Source organism: Danio rerio, chromosome 6, assembly GCF_049306965.1.
Source record: "Danio rerio strain Tuebingen ecotype United States chromosome 6, GRCz12tu, whole genome shotgun sequence".
Lineage (NCBI taxonomy): Eukaryota > Metazoa > Chordata > Actinopteri > Cypriniformes > Danionidae > Danio > Danio rerio.
The window spans coordinates 45,207-67,972 of record NC_133181.1 but is presented as its reverse complement, the minus strand read 5'-3'; the positions used below and the strand labels follow the sequence as shown (position 1 = coordinate 67,972).

Sequence of the window (22,766 nt, the reverse complement as noted above, 5' to 3'; positions counted from 1 at the left end):
TTTGTCTTTGTGGACTTAATACATTTATTTTACTTTCCCATGAGATCAAATAATGTGGCTCTCTCCCATTTGCGTTTTGAAATGGAGGCCCTAAATGTACTGCTCAAACCTGATCGCGACGTTTCGGAGTTTCTTTTCCTTCCTCAGGCTAGTTTGAGCAACTGAATGGCTGGAATACTTCACATCAGCTCATTTATATAGACTTCTCAGTGGGCGTGGCTTCCTAACACTCTCTCTCTCTCTGTTTTCACACTTTCTCGATGTTTCGATTTTTCTCGATGTTTCCCAAAACTGAATATCGGCACTTTGTGGTGCGTCATAAACTTAGCGTTACATTTTCTATTGTCTTGTTGTGTACTTTTTGACATCAATTTATTAAATGCTCCGAGTTGGAGACTCATTTCCCCGACATCGATGGATCCGCCGGCGTTCCCGTCCGCAGCAGGCGAGGTGCAGAGCTGGAGGCACTGGCTGGGTTAGGGTGAGGAAAAATCCAGAGGTTGGACTGAGTCCATCCCCGGTTATGCACGGTCCATCGACATCAACTGCCCGCCACGCCCGCGGCGTCCGAGTCGGCCGAACGGATCCGAACGACATCGAGAAAGGCCAGCGTCAGCCCGCAACACAACCAAGTTGCTGTGAAAAAATTACCCACCAAGTTTTAGGTATGTGTGTAACGCTAATTCAGCGTTTGGGTAGGGTTCGGGGTCTTAGGGTCCCTGGTCTTAGGGCTCTAGGCACTTGGGTTAAGTTTTAGGTGTGAAAGGTCACCCGGGTTGGGTTTAGAGATGTGTTGAAGAGTGCGGTCGATTTTTGTAAATTAATAAAGTTTTGTCTTTGTGGACTTAATACATTTATTTTACTTTCCCATGAGATCAAATAATGTGGCTCTCTCCCATTTGCGTTTTGAAATGGAGGCCCTAAATGTACTGCTCAAACCTGATCGCGACGTTTCGGAGTTTCTTTTCCTTCCTCAGGCTAGTTTGAGCAACTGAATGGCTGGAATACTTCACATCAGCTCATTTATATAGACTTCTCAGTGGGCGTGGCTTCCTAACACTCTCTCTCTCTCTGTTTTCACACTTTCTCGATGTTTCGATTTTTCTCGATGTTTCCCAAAACTGAATATCGGCACTTTGTGGTGCGTCATAAACTTAGCGTTACATTTTCTATTGTCTTGTTGTGTACTTTTTGACATCAATTTATTAAATGCTCCGAGTTGGAGACTCATTTCCCCGACATCGATGGATCCGCCGGCGTTCCCGTCCGCAGCAGGCGAGGTGCAGAGCTGGAGGCACTGGCTGGGTTAGGGTGAGGAAAAATCCAGAGGTTGGACTGAGTCCATCCCCGGTTATGCACGGTCCATCGACATCAACTGCCCGCCACGCCCGCGGCGTCCGAGTCGGCCGAACGGATCCGAACGACATCGAGAAAGGCCAGCGTCAGCCCGCAACACAACCAAGTTGCTGTGAAAAAATTACCCACCAAGTTTTAGGTATGTGTGTAACGCTAATTCAGCGTTTGGGTAGGGTTCGGGGTCTTAGGGTCCCTGGTCTTAGGGCTCTAGGCACTTGGGTTAAGTTTTAGGTGTGAAAGGTCACCCGGGTTGGGTTTAGAGATGTGTTGAAGAGTGCGGTCGATTTTTGTAAATTAATAAAGTTTTGTCTTTGTGGACTTAATACATTTATTTTACTTTCCCATGAGATCAAATAATGTGGCTCTCTCCCATTTGCGTTTTGAAATGGAGGCCCTAAATGTACTGCTCAAACCTGATCGCGACGTTTCGGAGTTTCTTTTCCTTCCTCAGGCTAGTTTGAGCAACTGAATGGCTGGAATACTTCACATCAGCTCATTTATATAGACTTCTCAGTGGGCGTGGCTTCCTAACACTCTCTCTCTCTCTGTTTTCACACTTTCTCGATGTTTCGATTTTTCTCGATGTTTCCCAAAACTGAATATCGGCACTTTGTGGTGCGTCATAAACTTAGCGTTACATTTTCTATTGTCTTGTTGTGTACTTTTTGACATCAATTTATTAAATGCTCCGAGTTGGAGACTCATTTCCCCGACATCGATGGATCCGCCGGCGTTCCCGTCCGCAGCAGGCGAGGTGCAGAGCTGGAGGCACTGGCTGGGTTAGGGTGAGGAAAAATCCAGAGGTTGGACTGAGTCCATCCCCGGTTATGCACGGTCCATCGACATCAACTGCCCGCCACGCCCGCGGCGTCCGAGTCGGCCGAACGGATCCGAACGACATCGAGAAAGGCCAGCGTCAGCCCGCAACACAACCAAGTTGCTGTGAAAAAATTACCCACCAAGTTTTAGGTATGTGTGTAACGCTAATTCAGCGTTTGGGTAGGGTTCGGGGTCTTAGGGTCCCTGGTCTTAGGGCTCTAGGCACTTGGGTTAAGTTTTAGGTGTGAAAGGTCACCCGGGTTGGGTTTAGAGATGTGTTGAAGAGTGCGGTCGATTTTTGTAAATTAATAAAGTTTTGTCTTTGTGGACTTAATACATTTATTTTACTTTCCCATGAGATCAAATAATGTGGCTCTCTCCCATTTGCGTTTTGAAATGGAGGCCCTAAATGTACTGCTCAAACCTGATCGCGACGTTTCGGAGTTTCTTTTCCTTCCTCAGGCTAGTTTGAGCAACTGAATGGCTGGAATACTTCACATCAGCTCATTTATATAGACTTCTCAGTGGGCGTGGCTTCCTAACACTCTCTCTCTCTCTGTTTTCACACTTTCTCGATGTTTCGATTTTTCTCGATGTTTCCCAAAACTGAATATCGGCACTTTGTGGTGCGTCATAAACTTAGCGTTACATTTTCTATTGTCTTGTTGTGTACTTTTTGACATCAATTTATTAAATGCTCCGAGTTGGAGACTCATTTCCCCGACATCGATGGATCCGCCGGCGTTCCCGTCCGCAGCAGGCGAGGTGCAGAGCTGGAGGCACTGGCTGGGTTAGGGTGAGGAAAAATCCAGAGGTTGGACTGAGTCCATCCCCGGTTATGCACGGTCCATCGACATCAACTGCCCGCCACGCCCGCGGCGTCCGAGTCGGCCGAACGGATCCGAACGACATCGAGAAAGGCCAGCGTCAGCCCGCAACACAACCAAGTTGCTGTGAAAAAATTACCCACCAAGTTTTAGGTATGTGTGTAACGCTAATTCAGCGTTTGGGTAGGGTTCGGGGTCTTAGGGTCCCTGGTCTTAGGGCTCTAGGCACTTGGGTTAAGTTTTAGGTGTGAAAGGTCACCCGGGTTGGGTTTAGAGATGTGTTGAAGAGTGCGGTCGATTTTTGTAAATTAATAAAGTTTTGTCTTTGTGGACTTAATACATTTATTTTACTTTCCCATGAGATCAAATAATGTGGCTCTCTCCCATTTGCGTTTTGAAATGGAGGCCCTAAATGTACTGCTCAAACCTGATCGCGACGTTTCGGAGTTTCTTTTCCTTCCTCAGGCTAGTTTGAGCAACTGAATGGCTGGAATACTTCACATCAGCTCATTTATATAGACTTCTCAGTGGGCGTGGCTTCCTAACACTCTCTCTCTCTCTGTTTTCACACTTTCTCGATGTTTCGATTTTTCTCGATGTTTCCCAAAACTGAATATCGGCACTTTGTGGTGCGTCATAAACTTAGCGTTACATTTTCTATTGTCTTGTTGTGTACTTTTTGACATCAATTTATTAAATGCTCCGAGTTGGAGACTCATTTCCCCGACATCGATGGATCCGCCGGCGTTCCCGTCCGCAGCAGGCGAGGTGCAGAGCTGGAGGCACTGGCTGGGTTAGGGTGAGGAAAAATCCAGAGGTTGGACTGAGTCCATCCCCGGTTATGCACGGTCCATCGACATCAACTGCCCGCCACGCCCGCGGCGTCCGAGTCGGCCGAACGGATCCGAACGACATCGAGAAAGGCCAGCGTCAGCCCGCAACACAACCAAGTTGCTGTGAAAAAATTACCCACCAAGTTTTAGGTATGTGTGTAACGCTAATTCAGCGTTTGGGTAGGGTTCGGGGTCTTAGGGTCCCTGGTCTTAGGGCTCTAGGCACTTGGGTTAAGTTTTAGGTGTGAAAGGTCACCCGGGTTGGGTTTAGAGATGTGTTGAAGAGTGCGGTCGATTTTTGTAAATTAATAAAGTTTTGTCTTTGTGGACTTAATACATTTATTTTACTTTCCCATGAGATCAAATAATGTGGCTCTCTCCCATTTGCGTTTTGAAATGGAGGCCCTAAATGTACTGCTCAAACCTGATCGCGACGTTTCGGAGTTTCTTTTCCTTCCTCAGGCTAGTTTGAGCAACTGAATGGCTGGAATACTTCACATCAGCTCATTTATATAGACTTCTCAGTGGGCGTGGCTTCCTAACACTCTCTCTCTCTCTGTTTTCACACTTTCTCGATGTTTCGATTTTTCTCGATGTTTCCCAAAACTGAATATCGGCACTTTGTGGTGCGTCATAAACTTAGCGTTACATTTTCTATTGTCTTGTTGTGTACTTTTTGACATCAATTTATTAAATGCTCCGAGTTGGAGACTCATTTCCCCGACATCGATGGATCCGCCGGCGTTCCCGTCCGCAGCAGGCGAGGTGCAGAGCTGGAGGCACTGGCTGGGTTAGGGTGAGGAAAAATCCAGAGGTTGGACTGAGTCCATCCCCGGTTATGCACGGTCCATCGACATCAACTGCCCGCCACGCCCGCGGCGTCCGAGTCGGCCGAACGGATCCGAACGACATCGAGAAAGGCCAGCGTCAGCCCGCAACACAACCAAGTTGCTGTGAAAAAATTACCCACCAAGTTTTAGGTATGTGTGTAACGCTAATTCAGCGTTTGGGTAGGGTTCGGGGTCTTAGGGTCCCTGGTCTTAGGGCTCTAGGCACTTGGGTTAAGTTTTAGGTGTGAAAGGTCACCCGGGTTGGGTTTAGAGATGTGTTGAAGAGTGCGGTCGATTTTTGTAAATTAATAAAGTTTTGTCTTTGTGGACTTAATACATTTATTTTACTTTCCCATGAGATCAAATAATGTGGCTCTCTCCCATTTGCGTTTTGAAATGGAGGCCCTAAATGTACTGCTCAAACCTGATCGCGACGTTTCGGAGTTTCTTTTCCTTCCTCAGGCTAGTTTGAGCAACTGAATGGCTGGAATACTTCACATCAGCTCATTTATATAGACTTCTCAGTGGGCGTGGCTTCCTAACACTCTCTCTCTCTCTGTTTTCACACTTTCTCGATGTTTCGATTTTTCTCGATGTTTCCCAAAACTGAATATCGGCACTTTGTGGTGCGTCATAAACTTAGCGTTACATTTTCTATTGTCTTGTTGTGTACTTTTTGACATCAATTTATTAAATGCTCCGAGTTGGAGACTCATTTCCCCGACATCGATGGATCCGCCGGCGTTCCCGTCCGCAGCAGGCGAGGTGCAGAGCTGGAGGCACTGGCTGGGTTAGGGTGAGGAAAAATCCAGAGGTTGGACTGAGTCCATCCCCGGTTATGCACGGTCCATCGACATCAACTGCCCGCCACGCCCGCGGCGTCCGAGTCGGCCGAACGGATCCGAACGACATCGAGAAAGGCCAGCGTCAGCCCGCAACACAACCAAGTTGCTGTGAAAAAATTACCCACCAAGTTTTAGGTATGTGTGTAACGCTAATTCAGCGTTTGGGTAGGGTTCGGGGTCTTAGGGTCCCTGGTCTTAGGGCTCTAGGCACTTGGGTTAAGTTTTAGGTGTGAAAGGTCACCCGGGTTGGGTTTAGAGATGTGTTGAAGAGTGCGGTCGATTTTTGTAAATTAATAAAGTTTTGTCTTTGTGGACTTAATACATTTATTTTACTTTCCCATGAGATCAAATAATGTGGCTCTCTCCCATTTGCGTTTTGAAATGGAGGCCCTAAATGTACTGCTCAAACCTGATCGCGACGTTTCGGAGTTTCTTTTCCTTCCTCAGGCTAGTTTGAGCAACTGAATGGCTGGAATACTTCACATCAGCTCATTTATATAGACTTCTCAGTGGGCGTGGCTTCCTAACACTCTCTCTCTCTCTGTTTTCACACTTTCTCGATGTTTCGATTTTTCTCGATGTTTCCCAAAACTGAATATCGGCACTTTGTGGTGCGTCATAAACTTAGCGTTACATTTTCTATTGTCTTGTTGTGTACTTTTTGACATCAATTTATTAAATGCTCCGAGTTGGAGACTCATTTCCCCGACATCGATGGATCCGCCGGCGTTCCCGTCCGCAGCAGGCGAGGTGCAGAGCTGGAGGCACTGGCTGGGTTAGGGTGAGGAAAAATCCAGAGGTTGGACTGAGTCCATCCCCGGTTATGCACGGTCCATCGACATCAACTGCCCGCCACGCCCGCGGCGTCCGAGTCGGCCGAACGGATCCGAACGACATCGAGAAAGGCCAGCGTCAGCCCGCAACACAACCAAGTTGCTGTGAAAAAATTACCCACCAAGTTTTAGGTATGTGTGTAACGCTAATTCAGCGTTTGGGTAGGGTTCGGGGTCTTAGGGTCCCTGGTCTTAGGGCTCTAGGCACTTGGGTTAAGTTTTAGGTGTGAAAGGTCACCCGGGTTGGGTTTAGAGATGTGTTGAAGAGTGCGGTCGATTTTTGTAAATTAATAAAGTTTTGTCTTTGTGGACTTAATACATTTATTTTACTTTCCCATGAGATCAAATAATGTGGCTCTCTCCCATTTGCGTTTTGAAATGGAGGCCCTAAATGTACTGCTCAAACCTGATCGCGACGTTTCGGAGTTTCTTTTCCTTCCTCAGGCTAGTTTGAGCAACTGAATGGCTGGAATACTTCACATCAGCTCATTTATATAGACTTCTCAGTGGGCGTGGCTTCCTAACACTCTCTCTCTCTCTGTTTTCACACTTTCTCGATGTTTCGATTTTTCTCGATGTTTCCCAAAACTGAATATCGGCACTTTGTGGTGCGTCATAAACTTAGCGTTACATTTTCTATTGTCTTGTTGTGTACTTTTTGACATCAATTTATTAAATGCTCCGAGTTGGAGACTCATTTCCCCGACATCGATGGATCCGCCGGCGTTCCCGTCCGCAGCAGGCGAGGTGCAGAGCTGGAGGCACTGGCTGGGTTAGGGTGAGGAAAAATCCAGAGGTTGGACTGAGTCCATCCCCGGTTATGCACGGTCCATCGACATCAACTGCCCGCCACGCCCGCGGCGTCCGAGTCGGCCGAACGGATCCGAACGACATCGAGAAAGGCCAGCGTCAGCCCGCAACACAACCAAGTTGCTGTGAAAAAATTACCCACCAAGTTTTAGGTATGTGTGTAACGCTAATTCAGCGTTTGGGTAGGGTTCGGGGTCTTAGGGTCCCTGGTCTTAGGGCTCTAGGCACTTGGGTTAAGTTTTAGGTGTGAAAGGTCACCCGGGTTGGGTTTAGAGATGTGTTGAAGAGTGCGGTCGATTTTTGTAAATTAATAAAGTTTTGTCTTTGTGGACTTAATACATTTATTTTACTTTCCCATGAGATCAAATAATGTGGCTCTCTCCCATTTGCGTTTTGAAATGGAGGCCCTAAATGTACTGCTCAAACCTGATCGCGACGTTTCGGAGTTTCTTTTCCTTCCTCAGGCTAGTTTGAGCAACTGAATGGCTGGAATACTTCACATCAGCTCATTTATATAGACTTCTCAGTGGGCGTGGCTTCCTAACACTCTCTCTCTCTCTGTTTTCACACTTTCTCGATGTTTCGATTTTTCTCGATGTTTCCCAAAACTGAATATCGGCACTTTGTGGTGCGTCATAAACTTAGCGTTACATTTTCTATTGTCTTGTTGTGTACTTTTTGACATCAATTTATTAAATGCTCCGAGTTGGAGACTCATTTCCCCGACATCGATGGATCCGCCGGCGTTCCCGTCCGCAGCAGGCGAGGTGCAGAGCTGGAGGCACTGGCTGGGTTAGGGTGAGGAAAAATCCAGAGGTTGGACTGAGTCCATCCCCGGTTATGCACGGTCCATCGACATCAACTGCCCGCCACGCCCGCGGCGTCCGAGTCGGCCGAACGGATCCGAACGACATCGAGAAAGGCCAGCGTCAGCCCGCAACACAACCAAGTTGCTGTGAAAAAATTACCCACCAAGTTTTAGGTATGTGTGTAACGCTAATTCAGCGTTTGGGTAGGGTTCGGGGTCTTAGGGTCCCTGGTCTTAGGGCTCTAGGCACTTGGGTTAAGTTTTAGGTGTGAAAGGTCACCCGGGTTGGGTTTAGAGATGTGTTGAAGAGTGCGGTCGATTTTTGTAAATTAATAAAGTTTTGTCTTTGTGGACTTAATACATTTATTTTACTTTCCCATGAGATCAAATAATGTGGCTCTCTCCCATTTGCGTTTTGAAATGGAGGCCCTAAATGTACTGCTCAAACCTGATCGCGACGTTTCGGAGTTTCTTTTCCTTCCTCAGGCTAGTTTGAGCAACTGAATGGCTGGAATACTTCACATCAGCTCATTTATATAGACTTCTCAGTGGGCGTGGCTTCCTAACACTCTCTCTCTCTCTGTTTTCACACTTTCTCGATGTTTCGATTTTTCTCGATGTTTCCCAAAACTGAATATCGGCACTTTGTGGTGCGTCATAAACTTAGCGTTACATTTTCTATTGTCTTGTTGTGTACTTTTTGACATCAATTTATTAAATGCTCCGAGTTGGAGACTCATTTCCCCGACATCGATGGATCCGCCGGCGTTCCCGTCCGCAGCAGGCGAGGTGCAGAGCTGGAGGCACTGGCTGGGTTAGGGTGAGGAAAAATCCAGAGGTTGGACTGAGTCCATCCCCGGTTATGCACGGTCCATCGACATCAACTGCCCGCCACGCCCGCGGCGTCCGAGTCGGCCGAACGGATCCGAACGACATCGAGAAAGGCCAGCGTCAGCCCGCAACACAACCAAGTTGCTGTGAAAAAATTACCCACCAAGTTTTAGGTATGTGTGTAACGCTAATTCAGCGTTTGGGTAGGGTTCGGGGTCTTAGGGTCCCTGGTCTTAGGGCTCTAGGCACTTGGGTTAAGTTTTAGGTGTGAAAGGTCACCCGGGTTGGGTTTAGAGATGTGTTGAAGAGTGCGGTCGATTTTTGTAAATTAATAAAGTTTTGTCTTTGTGGACTTAATACATTTATTTTACTTTCCCATGAGATCAAATAATGTGGCTCTCTCCCATTTGCGTTTTGAAATGGAGGCCCTAAATGTACTGCTCAAACCTGATCGCGACGTTTCGGAGTTTCTTTTCCTTCCTCAGGCTAGTTTGAGCAACTGAATGGCTGGAATACTTCACATCAGCTCATTTATATAGACTTCTCAGTGGGCGTGGCTTCCTAACACTCTCTCTCTCTCTGTTTTCACACTTTCTCGATGTTTCGATTTTTCTCGATGTTTCCCAAAACTGAATATCGGCACTTTGTGGTGCGTCATAAACTTAGCGTTACATTTTCTATTGTCTTGTTGTGTACTTTTTGACATCAATTTATTAAATGCTCCGAGTTGGAGACTCATTTCCCCGACATCGATGGATCCGCCGGCGTTCCCGTCCGCAGCAGGCGAGGTGCAGAGCTGGAGGCACTGGCTGGGTTAGGGTGAGGAAAAATCCAGAGGTTGGACTGAGTCCATCCCCGGTTATGCACGGTCCATCGACATCAACTGCCCGCCACGCCCGCGGCGTCCGAGTCGGCCGAACGGATCCGAACGACATCGAGAAAGGCCAGCGTCAGCCCGCAACACAACCAAGTTGCTGTGAAAAAATTACCCACCAAGTTTTAGGTATGTGTGTAACGCTAATTCAGCGTTTGGGTAGGGTTCGGGGTCTTAGGGTCCCTGGTCTTAGGGCTCTAGGCACTTGGGTTAAGTTTTAGGTGTGAAAGGTCACCCGGGTTGGGTTTAGAGATGTGTTGAAGAGTGCGGTCGATTTTTGTAAATTAATAAAGTTTTGTCTTTGTGGACTTAATACATTTATTTTACTTTCCCATGAGATCAAATAATGTGGCTCTCTCCCATTTGCGTTTTGAAATGGAGGCCCTAAATGTACTGCTCAAACCTGATCGCGACGTTTCGGAGTTTCTTTTCCTTCCTCAGGCTAGTTTGAGCAACTGAATGGCTGGAATACTTCACATCAGCTCATTTATATAGACTTCTCAGTGGGCGTGGCTTCCTAACACTCTCTCTCTCTCTGTTTTCACACTTTCTCGATGTTTCGATTTTTCTCGATGTTTCCCAAAACTGAATATCGGCACTTTGTGGTGCGTCATAAACTTAGCGTTACATTTTCTATTGTCTTGTTGTGTACTTTTTGACATCAATTTATTAAATGCTCCGAGTTGGAGACTCATTTCCCCGACATCGATGGATCCGCCGGCGTTCCCGTCCGCAGCAGGCGAGGTGCAGAGCTGGAGGCACTGGCTGGGTTAGGGTGAGGAAAAATCCAGAGGTTGGACTGAGTCCATCCCCGGTTATGCACGGTCCATCGACATCAACTGCCCGCCACGCCCGCGGCGTCCGAGTCGGCCGAACGGATCCGAACGACATCGAGAAAGGCCAGCGTCAGCCCGCAACACAACCAAGTTGCTGTGAAAAAATTACCCACCAAGTTTTAGGTATGTGTGTAACGCTAATTCAGCGTTTGGGTAGGGTTCGGGGTCTTAGGGTCCCTGGTCTTAGGGCTCTAGGCACTTGGGTTAAGTTTTAGGTGTGAAAGGTCACCCGGGTTGGGTTTAGAGATGTGTTGAAGAGTGCGGTCGATTTTTGTAAATTAATAAAGTTTTGTCTTTGTGGACTTAATACATTTATTTTACTTTCCCATGAGATCAAATAATGTGGCTCTCTCCCATTTGCGTTTTGAAATGGAGGCCCTAAATGTACTGCTCAAACCTGATCGCGACGTTTCGGAGTTTCTTTTCCTTCCTCAGGCTAGTTTGAGCAACTGAATGGCTGGAATACTTCACATCAGCTCATTTATATAGACTTCTCAGTGGGCGTGGCTTCCTAACACTCTCTCTCTCTCTGTTTTCACACTTTCTCGATGTTTCGATTTTTCTCGATGTTTCCCAAAACTGAATATCGGCACTTTGTGGTGCGTCATAAACTTAGCGTTACATTTTCTATTGTCTTGTTGTGTACTTTTTGACATCAATTTATTAAATGCTCCGAGTTGGAGACTCATTTCCCCGACATCGATGGATCCGCCGGCGTTCCCGTCCGCAGCAGGCGAGGTGCAGAGCTGGAGGCACTGGCTGGGTTAGGGTGAGGAAAAATCCAGAGGTTGGACTGAGTCCATCCCCGGTTATGCACGGTCCATCGACATCAACTGCCCGCCACGCCCGCGGCGTCCGAGTCGGCCGAACGGATCCGAACGACATCGAGAAAGGCCAGCGTCAGCCCGCAACACAACCAAGTTGCTGTGAAAAAATTACCCACCAAGTTTTAGGTATGTGTGTAACGCTAATTCAGCGTTTGGGTAGGGTTCGGGGTCTTAGGGTCCCTGGTCTTAGGGCTCTAGGCACTTGGGTTAAGTTTTAGGTGTGAAAGGTCACCCGGGTTGGGTTTAGAGATGTGTTGAAGAGTGCGGTCGATTTTTGTAAATTAATAAAGTTTTGTCTTTGTGGACTTAATACATTTATTTTACTTTCCCATGAGATCAAATAATGTGGCTCTCTCCCATTTGCGTTTTGAAATGGAGGCCCTAAATGTACTGCTCAAACCTGATCGCGACGTTTCGGAGTTTCTTTTCCTTCCTCAGGCTAGTTTGAGCAACTGAATGGCTGGAATACTTCACATCAGCTCATTTATATAGACTTCTCAGTGGGCGTGGCTTCCTAACACTCTCTCTCTCTCTGTTTTCACACTTTCTCGATGTTTCGATTTTTCTCGATGTTTCCCAAAACTGAATATCGGCACTTTGTGGTGCGTCATAAACTTAGCGTTACATTTTCTATTGTCTTGTTGTGTACTTTTTGACATCAATTTATTAAATGCTCCGAGTTGGAGACTCATTTCCCCGACATCGATGGATCCGCCGGCGTTCCCGTCCGCAGCAGGCGAGGTGCAGAGCTGGAGGCACTGGCTGGGTTAGGGTGAGGAAAAATCCAGAGGTTGGACTGAGTCCATCCCCGGTTATGCACGGTCCATCGACATCAACTGCCCGCCACGCCCGCGGCGTCCGAGTCGGCCGAACGGATCCGAACGACATCGAGAAAGGCCAGCGTCAGCCCGCAACACAACCAAGTTGCTGTGAAAAAATTACCCACCAAGTTTTAGGTATGTGTGTAACGCTAATTCAGCGTTTGGGTAGGGTTCGGGGTCTTAGGGTCCCTGGTCTTAGGGCTCTAGGCACTTGGGTTAAGTTTTAGGTGTGAAAGGTCACCCGGGTTGGGTTTAGAGATGTGTTGAAGAGTGCGGTCGATTTTTGTAAATTAATAAAGTTTTGTCTTTGTGGACTTAATACATTTATTTTACTTTCCCATGAGATCAAATAATGTGGCTCTCTCCCATTTGCGTTTTGAAATGGAGGCCCTAAATGTACTGCTCAAACCTGATCGCGACGTTTCGGAGTTTCTTTTCCTTCCTCAGGCTAGTTTGAGCAACTGAATGGCTGGAATACTTCACATCAGCTCATTTATATAGACTTCTCAGTGGGCGTGGCTTCCTAACACTCTCTCTCTCTCTGTTTTCACACTTTCTCGATGTTTCGATTTTTCTCGATGTTTCCCAAAACTGAATATCGGCACTTTGTGGTGCGTCATAAACTTAGCGTTACATTTTCTATTGTCTTGTTGTGTACTTTTTGACATCAATTTATTAAATGCTCCGAGTTGGAGACTCATTTCCCCGACATCGATGGATCCGCCGGCGTTCCCGTCCGCAGCAGGCGAGGTGCAGAGCTGGAGGCACTGGCTGGGTTAGGGTGAGGAAAAATCCAGAGGTTGGACTGAGTCCATCCCCGGTTATGCACGGTCCATCGACATCAACTGCCCGCCACGCCCGCGGCGTCCGAGTCGGCCGAACGGATCCGAACGACATCGAGAAAGGCCAGCGTCAGCCCGCAACACAACCAAGTTGCTGTGAAAAAATTACCCACCAAGTTTTAGGTATGTGTGTAACGCTAATTCAGCGTTTGGGTAGGGTTCGGGGTCTTAGGGTCCCTGGTCTTAGGGCTCTAGGCACTTGGGTTAAGTTTTAGGTGTGAAAGGTCACCCGGGTTGGGTTTAGAGATGTGTTGAAGAGTGCGGTCGATTTTTGTAAATTAATAAAGTTTTGTCTTTGTGGACTTAATACATTTATTTTACTTTCCCATGAGATCAAATAATGTGGCTCTCTCCCATTTGCGTTTTGAAATGGAGGCCCTAAATGTACTGCTCAAACCTGATCGCGACGTTTCGGAGTTTCTTTTCCTTCCTCAGGCTAGTTTGAGCAACTGAATGGCTGGAATACTTCACATCAGCTCATTTATATAGACTTCTCAGTGGGCGTGGCTTCCTAACACTCTCTCTCTCTCTGTTTTCACACTTTCTCGATGTTTCGATTTTTCTCGATGTTTCCCAAAACTGAATATCGGCACTTTGTGGTGCGTCATAAACTTAGCGTTACATTTTCTATTGTCTTGTTGTGTACTTTTTGACATCAATTTATTAAATGCTCCGAGTTGGAGACTCATTTCCCCGACATCGATGGATCCGCCGGCGTTCCCGTCCGCAGCAGGCGAGGTGCAGAGCTGGAGGCACTGGCTGGGTTAGGGTGAGGAAAAATCCAGAGGTTGGACTGAGTCCATCCCCGGTTATGCACGGTCCATCGACATCAACTGCCCGCCACGCCCGCGGCGTCCGAGTCGGCCGAACGGATCCGAACGACATCGAGAAAGGCCAGCGTCAGCCCGCAACACAACCAAGTTGCTGTGAAAAAATTACCCACCAAGTTTTAGGTATGTGTGTAACGCTAATTCAGCGTTTGGGTAGGGTTCGGGGTCTTAGGGTCCCTGGTCTTAGGGCTCTAGGCACTTGGGTTAAGTTTTAGGTGTGAAAGGTCACCCGGGTTGGGTTTAGAGATGTGTTGAAGAGTGCGGTCGATTTTTGTAAATTAATAAAGTTTTGTCTTTGTGGACTTAATACATTTATTTTACTTTCCCATGAGATCAAATAATGTGGCTCTCTCCCATTTGCGTTTTGAAATGGAGGCCCTAAATGTACTGCTCAAACCTGATCGCGACGTTTCGGAGTTTCTTTTCCTTCCTCAGGCTAGTTTGAGCAACTGAATGGCTGGAATACTTCACATCAGCTCATTTATATAGACTTCTCAGTGGGCGTGGCTTCCTAACACTCTCTCTCTCTCTGTTTTCACACTTTCTCGATGTTTCGATTTTTCTCGATGTTTCCCAAAACTGAATATCGGCACTTTGTGGTGCGTCATAAACTTAGCGTTACATTTTCTATTGTCTTGTTGTGTACTTTTTGACATCAATTTATTAAATGCTCCGAGTTGGAGACTCATTTCCCCGACATCGATGGATCCGCCGGCGTTCCCGTCCGCAGCAGGCGAGGTGCAGAGCTGGAGGCACTGGCTGGGTTAGGGTGAGGAAAAATCCAGAGGTTGGACTGAGTCCATCCCCGGTTATGCACGGTCCATCGACATCAACTGCCCGCCACGCCCGCGGCGTCCGAGTCGGCCGAACGGATCCGAACGACATCGAGAAAGGCCAGCGTCAGCCCGCAACACAACCAAGTTGCTGTGAAAAAATTACCCACCAAGTTTTAGGTATGTGTGTAACGCTAATTCAGCGTTTGGGTAGGGTTCGGGGTCTTAGGGTCCCTGGTCTTAGGGCTCTAGGCACTTGGGTTAAGTTTTAGGTGTGAAAGGTCACCCGGGTTGGGTTTAGAGATGTGTTGAAGAGTGCGGTCGATTTTTGTAAATTAATAAAGTTTTGTCTTTGTGGACTTAATACATTTATTTTACTTTCCCATGAGATCAAATAATGTGGCTCTCTCCCATTTGCGTTTTGAAATGGAGGCCCTAAATGTACTGCTCAAACCTGATCGCGACGTTTCGGAGTTTCTTTTCCTTCCTCAGGCTAGTTTGAGCAACTGAATGGCTGGAATACTTCACATCAGCTCATTTATATAGACTTCTCAGTGGGCGTGGCTTCCTAACACTCTCTCTCTCTCTGTTTTCACACTTTCTCGATGTTTCGATTTTTCTCGATGTTTCCCAAAACTGAATATCGGCACTTTGTGGTGCGTCATAAACTTAGCGTTACATTTTCTATTGTCTTGTTGTGTACTTTTTGACATCAATTTATTAAATGCTCCGAGTTGGAGACTCATTTCCCCGACATCGATGGATCCGCCGGCGTTCCCGTCCGCAGCAGGCGAGGTGCAGAGCTGGAGGCACTGGCTGGGTTAGGGTGAGGAAAAATCCAGAGGTTGGACTGAGTCCATCCCCGGTTATGCACGGTCCATCGACATCAACTGCCCGCCACGCCCGCGGCGTCCGAGTCGGCCGAACGGATCCGAACGACATCGAGAAAGGCCAGCGTCAGCCCGCAACACAACCAAGTTGCTGTGAAAAAATTACCCACCAAGTTTTAGGTATGTGTGTAACGCTAATTCAGCGTTTGGGTAGGGTTCGGGGTCTTAGGGTCCCTGGTCTTAGGGCTCTAGGCACTTGGGTTAAGTTTTAGGTGTGAAAGGTCACCCGGGTTGGGTTTAGAGATGTGTTGAAGAGTGCGGTCGATTTTTGTAAATTAATAAAGTTTTGTCTTTGTGGACTTAATACATTTATTTTACTTTCCCATGAGATCAAATAATGTGGCTCTCTCCCATTTGCGTTTTGAAATGGAGGCCCTAAATGTACTGCTCAAACCTGATCGCGACGTTTCGGAGTTTCTTTTCCTTCCTCAGGCTAGTTTGAGCAACTGAATGGCTGGAATACTTCACATCAGCTCATTTATATAGACTTCTCAGTGGGCGTGGCTTCCTAACACTCTCTCTCTCTCTGTTTTCACACTTTCTCGATGTTTCGATTTTTCTCGATGTTTCCCAAAACTGAATATCGGCACTTTGTGGTGCGTCATAAACTTAGCGTTACATTTTCTATTGTCTTGTTGTGTACTTTTTGACATCAATTTATTAAATGCTCCGAGTTGGAGACTCATTTCCCCGACATCGATGGATCCGCCGGCGTTCCCGTCCGCAGCAGGCGAGGTGCAGAGCTGGAGGCACTGGCTGGGTTAGGGTGAGGAAAAATCCAGAGGTTGGACTGAGTCCATCCCCGGTTATGCACGGTCCATCGACATCAACTGCCCGCCACGCCCGCGGCGTCCGAGTCGGCCGAACGGATCCGAACGACATCGAGAAAGGCCAGCGTCAGCCCGCAACACAACCAAGTTGCTGTGAAAAAATTACCCACCAAGTTTTAGGTATGTGTGTAACGCTAATTCAGCGTTTGGGTAGGGTTCGGGGTCTTAGGGTCCCTGGTCTTAGGGCTCTAGGCACTTGGGTTAAGTTTTAGGTGTGAAAGGTCACCCGGGTTGGGTTTAGAGATGTGTTGAAGAGTGCGGTCGATTTTTGTAAATTAATAAAGTTTTGTCTTTGTGGACTTAATACATTTATTTTACTTTCCCATGAGATCAAATAATGTGGCTCTCTCCCATTTGCGTTTTGAAATGGAGGCCCTAAATGTACTGCTCAAACCTGATCGCGACGTTTCGGAGTTTCTTTTCCTTCCTCAGGCTAGTTTGAGCAACTGAATGGCTGGAATACTTCACATCAGCTCATTTATATAGACTTCTCAGTGGGCGTGGCTTCCTAACACTCTCTCTCTCTCTGTTTTCACACTTTCTCGATGTTTCGATTTTTCTCGATGTTTCCCAAAACTGAATATCGGCACTTTGTGGTGCGTCATAAACTTAGCGTTACATTTTCTATTGTCTTGTTGTGTACTTTTTGACATCAATTTATTAAATGCTCCGAGTTGGAGACTCATTTCCCCGACATCGATGGATCCGCCGGCGTTCCCGTCCGCAGCAGGCGAGGTGCAGAGCTGGAGGCACTGGCTGGGTTAGGGTGAGGAAAAATCCAGAGGTTGGACTGAGTCCATCCCCGGTTATGCACGGTCCATCGACATCAACTGCCCGCCACGCCCGCGGCGTCCGAGTCGGCCGAACGGATCCGAACGACATCGAGAAAGGCCAGCGTCAGCCCGCAACACAACCAAGTTGCTGTGAAAAAATTACCCACCAAGTTTTAGGTATGTGTGTAACGCTAATTCAGCGTTTGGGTAGGGTTCGGGGTCTTAGGGTCCCTGGTCTTAGGGCTCTAGGCACTTGGGTTAAGTTTTAGGTGTGAAAGGTCACCCGGGTTGGGTTTAGAGATGTGTTGAAGAGTGCGGTCGATTTTTGTAAATTAATAAAGTTTTGTCTTTGTGGACTTAATACATTTATTTTACTTTCCCATGAGATCAAATAATGTGGCTCTCTCCCATTTGCGTTTTGAAATGGAGGCCCTAAATGTACTGCTCAAACCTGATCGCGACGTTTCGGAGTTTCTTTTCCTTCCTCAGGCTAGTTTGAGCAACTGAATGGCTGGAATACTTCACATCAGCTCATTTATATAGACTTCTCAGTGGGCGTGGCTTCCTAACACTCTCTCTCTCTCTGTTTTCACACTTTCTCGATGTTTCGATTTTTCTCGATGTTTCCCAAAACTGAATATCGGCACTTTGTGGTGCGTCATAAACTTAGCGTTACATTTTCTATTGTCTTGTTGTGTACTTTTTGACATCAATTTATTAAATGCTCCGAGTTGGAGACTCATTTCCCCGACATCGATGGATCCGCCGGCGTTCCCGTCCGCAGCAGGCGAGGTGCAGAGCTGGAGGCACTGGCTGGGTTAGGGTGAGGAAAAATCCAGAGGTTGGACTGAGTCCATCCCCGGTTATGCACGGTCCATCGACATCAACTGCCCGCCACGCCCGCGGCGTCCGAGTCGGCCGAACGGATCCGAACGACATCGAGAAAGGCCAGCGTCAGCCCGCAACACAACCAAGTTGCTGTGAAAAAATTACCCACCAAGTTTTAGGTATGTGTGTAACGCTAATTCAGCGTTTGGGTAGGGTTCGGGGTCTTAGGGTCCCTGGTCTTAGGGCTCTAGGCACTTGGGTTAAGTTTTAGGTGTGAAAGGTCACCCGGGTTGGGTTTAGAGATGTGTTGAAGAGTGCGGTCGATTTTTGTAAATTAATAAAGTTTTGTCTTTGTGGACTTAATACATTTATTTTACTTTCCCATGAGATCAAATAATGTGGCTCTCTCCCATTTGCGTTTTGAAATGGAGGCCCTAAATGTACTGCTCAAACCTGATCGCGACGTTTCGGAGTTTCTTTTCCTTCCTCAGGCTAGTTTGAGCAACTGAATGGCTGGAATACTTCACATCAGCTCATTTATATAGACTTCTCAGTGGGCGTGGCTTCCTAACACTCTCTCTCTCTCTGTTTTCACACTTTCTCGATGTTTCGATTTTTCTCGATGTTTCCCAAAACTGAATATCGGCACTTTGTGGTGCGTCATAAACTTAGCGTTACATTTTCTATTGTCTTGTTGTGTACTTTTTGACATCAATTTATTAAATGCTCCGAGTTGGAGACTCATTTCCCCGACATCGATGGATCCGCCGGCGTTCCCGTCCGCAGCAGGCGAGGTGCAGAGCTGGAGGCACTGGCTGGGTTAGGGTGAGGAAAAATCCAGAGGTTGGACTGAGTCCATCCCCGGTTATGCACGGTCCATCGACATCAACTGCCCGCCACGCCCGCGGCGTCCGAGTCGGCCGAACGGATCCGAACGACATCGAGAAAGGCCAGCGTCAGCCCGCAACACAACCAAGTTGCTGTGAAAAAATTACCCACCAAGTTTTAGGTATGTGTGTAACGCTAATTCAGCGTTTGGGTAGGGTTCGGGGTCTTAGGGTCCCTGGTCTTAGGGCTCTAGGCACTTGGGTTAAGTTTTAGGTGTGAAAGGTCACCCGGGTTGGGTTTAGAGATGTGTTGAAGAGTGCGGTCGATTTTTGTAAATTAATAAAGTTTTGTCTTTGTGGACTTAATACATTTATTTTACTTTCCCATGAGATCAAATAATGTGGCTCTCTCCCATTTGCGTTTTGAAATGGAGGCCCTAAATGTACTGCTCAAACCTGATCGCGACGTTTCGGAGTTTCTTTTCCTTCCTCAGGCTAGTTTGAGCAACTGAATGGCTGGAATACTTCACATCAGCTCATTTATATAGACTTCTCAGTGGGCGTGGCTTCCTAACACTCTCTCTCTCTCTGTTTTCACACTTTCTCGATGTTTCGATTTTTCTCGATGTTTCCCAAAACTGAATATCGGCACTTTGTGGTGCGTCATAAACTTAGCGTTACATTTTCTATTGTCTTGTTGTGTACTTTTTGACATCAATTTATTAAATGCTCCGAGTTGGAGACTCATTTCCCCGACATCGATGGATCCGCCGGCGTTCCCGTCCGCAGCAGGCGAGGTGCAGAGCTGGAGGCACTGGCTGGGTTAGGGTGAGGAAAAATCCAGAGGTTGGACTGAGTCCATCCCCGGTTATGCACGGTCCATCGACATCAACTGCCCGCCACGCCCGCGGCGTCCGAGTCGGCCGAACGGATCCGAACGACATCGAGAAAGGCCAGCGTCAGCCCGCAACACAACCAAGTTGCTGTGAAAAAATTACCCACCAAGTTTTAGGTATGTGTGTAACGCTAATTCAGCGTTTGGGTAGGGTTCGGGGTCTTAGGGTCCCTGGTCTTAGGGCTCTAGGCACTTGGGTTAAGTTTTAGGTGTGAAAGGTCACCCGGGTTGGGTTTAGAGATGTGTTGAAGAGTGCGGTCGATTTTTGTAAATTAATAAAGTTTTGTCTTTGTGGACTTAATACATTTATTTTACTTTCCCATGAGATCAAATAATGTGGCTCTCTCCCATTTGCGTTTTGAAATGGAGGCCCTAAATGTACTGCTCAAACCTGATCGCGACGTTTCGGAGTTTCTTTTCCTTCCTCAGGCTAGTTTGAGCAACTGAATGGCTGGAATACTTCACATCAGCTCATTTATATAGACTTCTCAGTGGGCGTGGCTTCCTAACACTCTCTCTCTCTCTGTTTTCACACTTTCTCGATGTTTCGATTTTTCTCGATGTTTCCCAAAACTGAATATCGGCACTTTGTGGTGCGTCATAAACTTAGCGTTACATTTTCTATTGTCTTGTTGTGTACTTTTTGACATCAATTTATTAAATGCTCCGAGTTGGAGACTCATTTCCCCGACATCGATGGATCCGCCGGCGTTCCCGTCCGCAGCAGGCGAGGTGCAGAGCTGGAGGCACTGGCTGGGTTAGGGTGAGGAAAAATCCAGAGGTTGGACTGAGTCCATCCCCGGTTATGCACGGTCCATCGACATCAACTGCCCGCCACGCCCGCGGCGTCCGAGTCGGCCGAACGGATCCGAACGACATCGAGAAAGGCCAGCGTCAGCCCGCAACACAACCAAGTTGCTGTGAAAAAATTACCCACCAAGTTTTAGGTATGTGTGTAACGCTAATTCAGCGTTTGGGTAGGGTTCGGGGTCTTAGGGTCCCTGGTCTTAGGGCTCTAGGCACTTGGGTTAAGTTTTAGGTGTGAAAGGTCACCCGGGTTGGGTTTAGAGATGTGTTGAAGAGTGCGGTCGATTTTTGTAAATTAATAAAGTTTTGTCTTTGTGGACTTAATACATTTATTTTACTTTCCCATGAGATCAAATAATGTGGCTCTCTCCCATTTGCGTTTTGAAATGGAGGCCCTAAATGTACTGCTCAAACCTGATCGCGACGTTTCGGAGTTTCTTTTCCTTCCTCAGGCTAGTTTGAGCAACTGAATGGCTGGAATACTTCACATCAGCTCATTTATATAGACTTCTCAGTGGGCGTGGCTTCCTAACACTCTCTCTCTCTCTGTTTTCACACTTTCTCGATGTTTCGATTTTTCTCGATGTTTCCCAAAACTGAATATCGGCACTTTGTGGTGCGTCATAAACTTAGCGTTACATTTTCTATTGTCTTGTTGTGTACTTTTTGACATCAATTTATTAAATGCTCCGAGTTGGAGACTCATTTCCCCGACATCGATGGATCCGCCGGCGTTCCCGTCCGCAGCAGGCGAGGTGCAGAGCTGGAGGCACTGGCTGGGTTAGGGTGAGGAAAAATCCAGAGGTTGGACTGAGTCCATCCCCGGTTATGCACGGTCCATCGACATCAACTGCCCGCCACGCCCGCGGCGTCCGAGTCGGCCGAACGGATCCGAACGACATCGAGAAAGGCCAGCGTCAGCCCGCAACACAACCAAGTTGCTGTGAAAAAATTACCCACCAAGTTTTAGGTATGTGTGTAACGCTAATTCAGCGTTTGGGTAGGGTTCGGGGTCTTAGGGTCCCTGGTCTTAGGGCTCTAGGCACTTGGGTTAAGTTTTAGGTGTGAAAGGTCACCCGGGTTGGGTTTAGAGATGTGTTGAAGAGTGCGGTCGATTTTTGTAAATTAATAAAGTTTTGTCTTTGTGGACTTAATACATTTATTTTACTTTCCCATGAGATCAAATAATGTGGCTCTCTCCCATTTGCGTTTTGAAATGGAGGCCCTAAATGTACTGCTCAAACCTGATCGCGACGTTTCGGAGTTTCTTTTCCTTCCTCAGGCTAGTTTGAGCAACTGAATGGCTGGAATACTTCACATCAGCTCATTTATATAGACTTCTCAGTGGGCGTGGCTTCCTAACACTCTCTCTCTCTCTGTTTTCACACTTTCTCGATGTTTCGATTTTTCTCGATGTTTCCCAAAACTGAATATCGGCACTTTGTGGTGCGTCATAAACTTAGCGTTACATTTTCTATTGTCTTGTTGTGTACTTTTTGACATCAATTTATTAAATGCTCCGAGTTGGAGACTCATTTCCCCGACATCGATGGATCCGCCGGCGTTCCCGTCCGCAGCAGGCGAGGTGCAGAGCTGGAGGCACTGGCTGGGTTAGGGTGAGGAAAAATCCAGAGGTTGGACTGAGTCCATCCCCGGTTATGCACGGTCCATCGACATCAACTGCCCGCCACGCCCGCGGCGTCCGAGTCGGCCGAACGGATCCGAACGACATCGAGAAAGGCCAGCGTCAGCCCGCAACACAACCAAGTTGCTGTGAAAAAATTACCCACCAAGTTTTAGGTATGTGTGTAACGCTAATTCAGCGTTTGGGTAGGGTTCGGGGTCTTAGGGTCCCTGGTCTTAGGGCTCTAGGCACTTGGGTTAAGTTTTAGGTGTGAAAGGTCACCCGGGTTGGGTTTAGAGATGTGTTGAAGAGTGCGGTCGATTTTTGTAAATTAATAAAGTTTTGTCTTTGTGGACTTAATACATTTATTTTACTTTCCCATGAGATCAAATAATGTGGCTCTCTCCCATTTGCGTTTTGAAATGGAGGCCCTAAATGTACTGCTCAAACCTGATCGCGACGTTTCGGAGTTTCTTTTCCTTCCTCAGGCTAGTTTGAGCAACTGAATGGCTGGAATACTTCACATCAGCTCATTTATATAGACTTCTCAGTGGGCGTGGCTTCCTAACACTCTCTCTCTCTCTGTTTTCACACTTTCTCGATGTTTCGATTTTTCTCGATGTTTCCCAAAACTGAATATCGGCACTTTGTGGTGCGTCATAAACTTAGCGTTACATTTTCTATTGTCTTGTTGTGT

At 47.2% G+C, this 22,766-nt stretch overlaps 1 protein-coding gene across 1 annotated transcript; it reads left to right on the top strand.

Moving 5' to 3' along the window:
* The first annotated feature begins 10,961 nt into the window (after window positions 1–10,961).
* On the top strand, window positions 10,962–18,974 carry LOC141375082 (uncharacterized). The gene is made up of 11 exons (XM_073905892.1): window positions 10,962–11,455; window positions 12,010–12,285; window positions 12,840–13,115; window positions 13,670–13,945; window positions 14,500–14,775; window positions 15,330–15,605; window positions 16,160–16,435; window positions 16,990–17,265; window positions 17,820–18,095; window positions 18,650–18,918; window positions 18,960–18,974. Exons 1-11 carry the CDS (start codon window positions 11,170–11,172, stop codon window positions 18,972–18,974), a joined length of 2,778 nt encoding a protein of 925 aa, XP_073761993.1. The 5' UTR covers window positions 10,962–11,169.
* The last annotated feature ends 3,792 nt before the right edge of the window (window positions 18,975–22,766 follow it).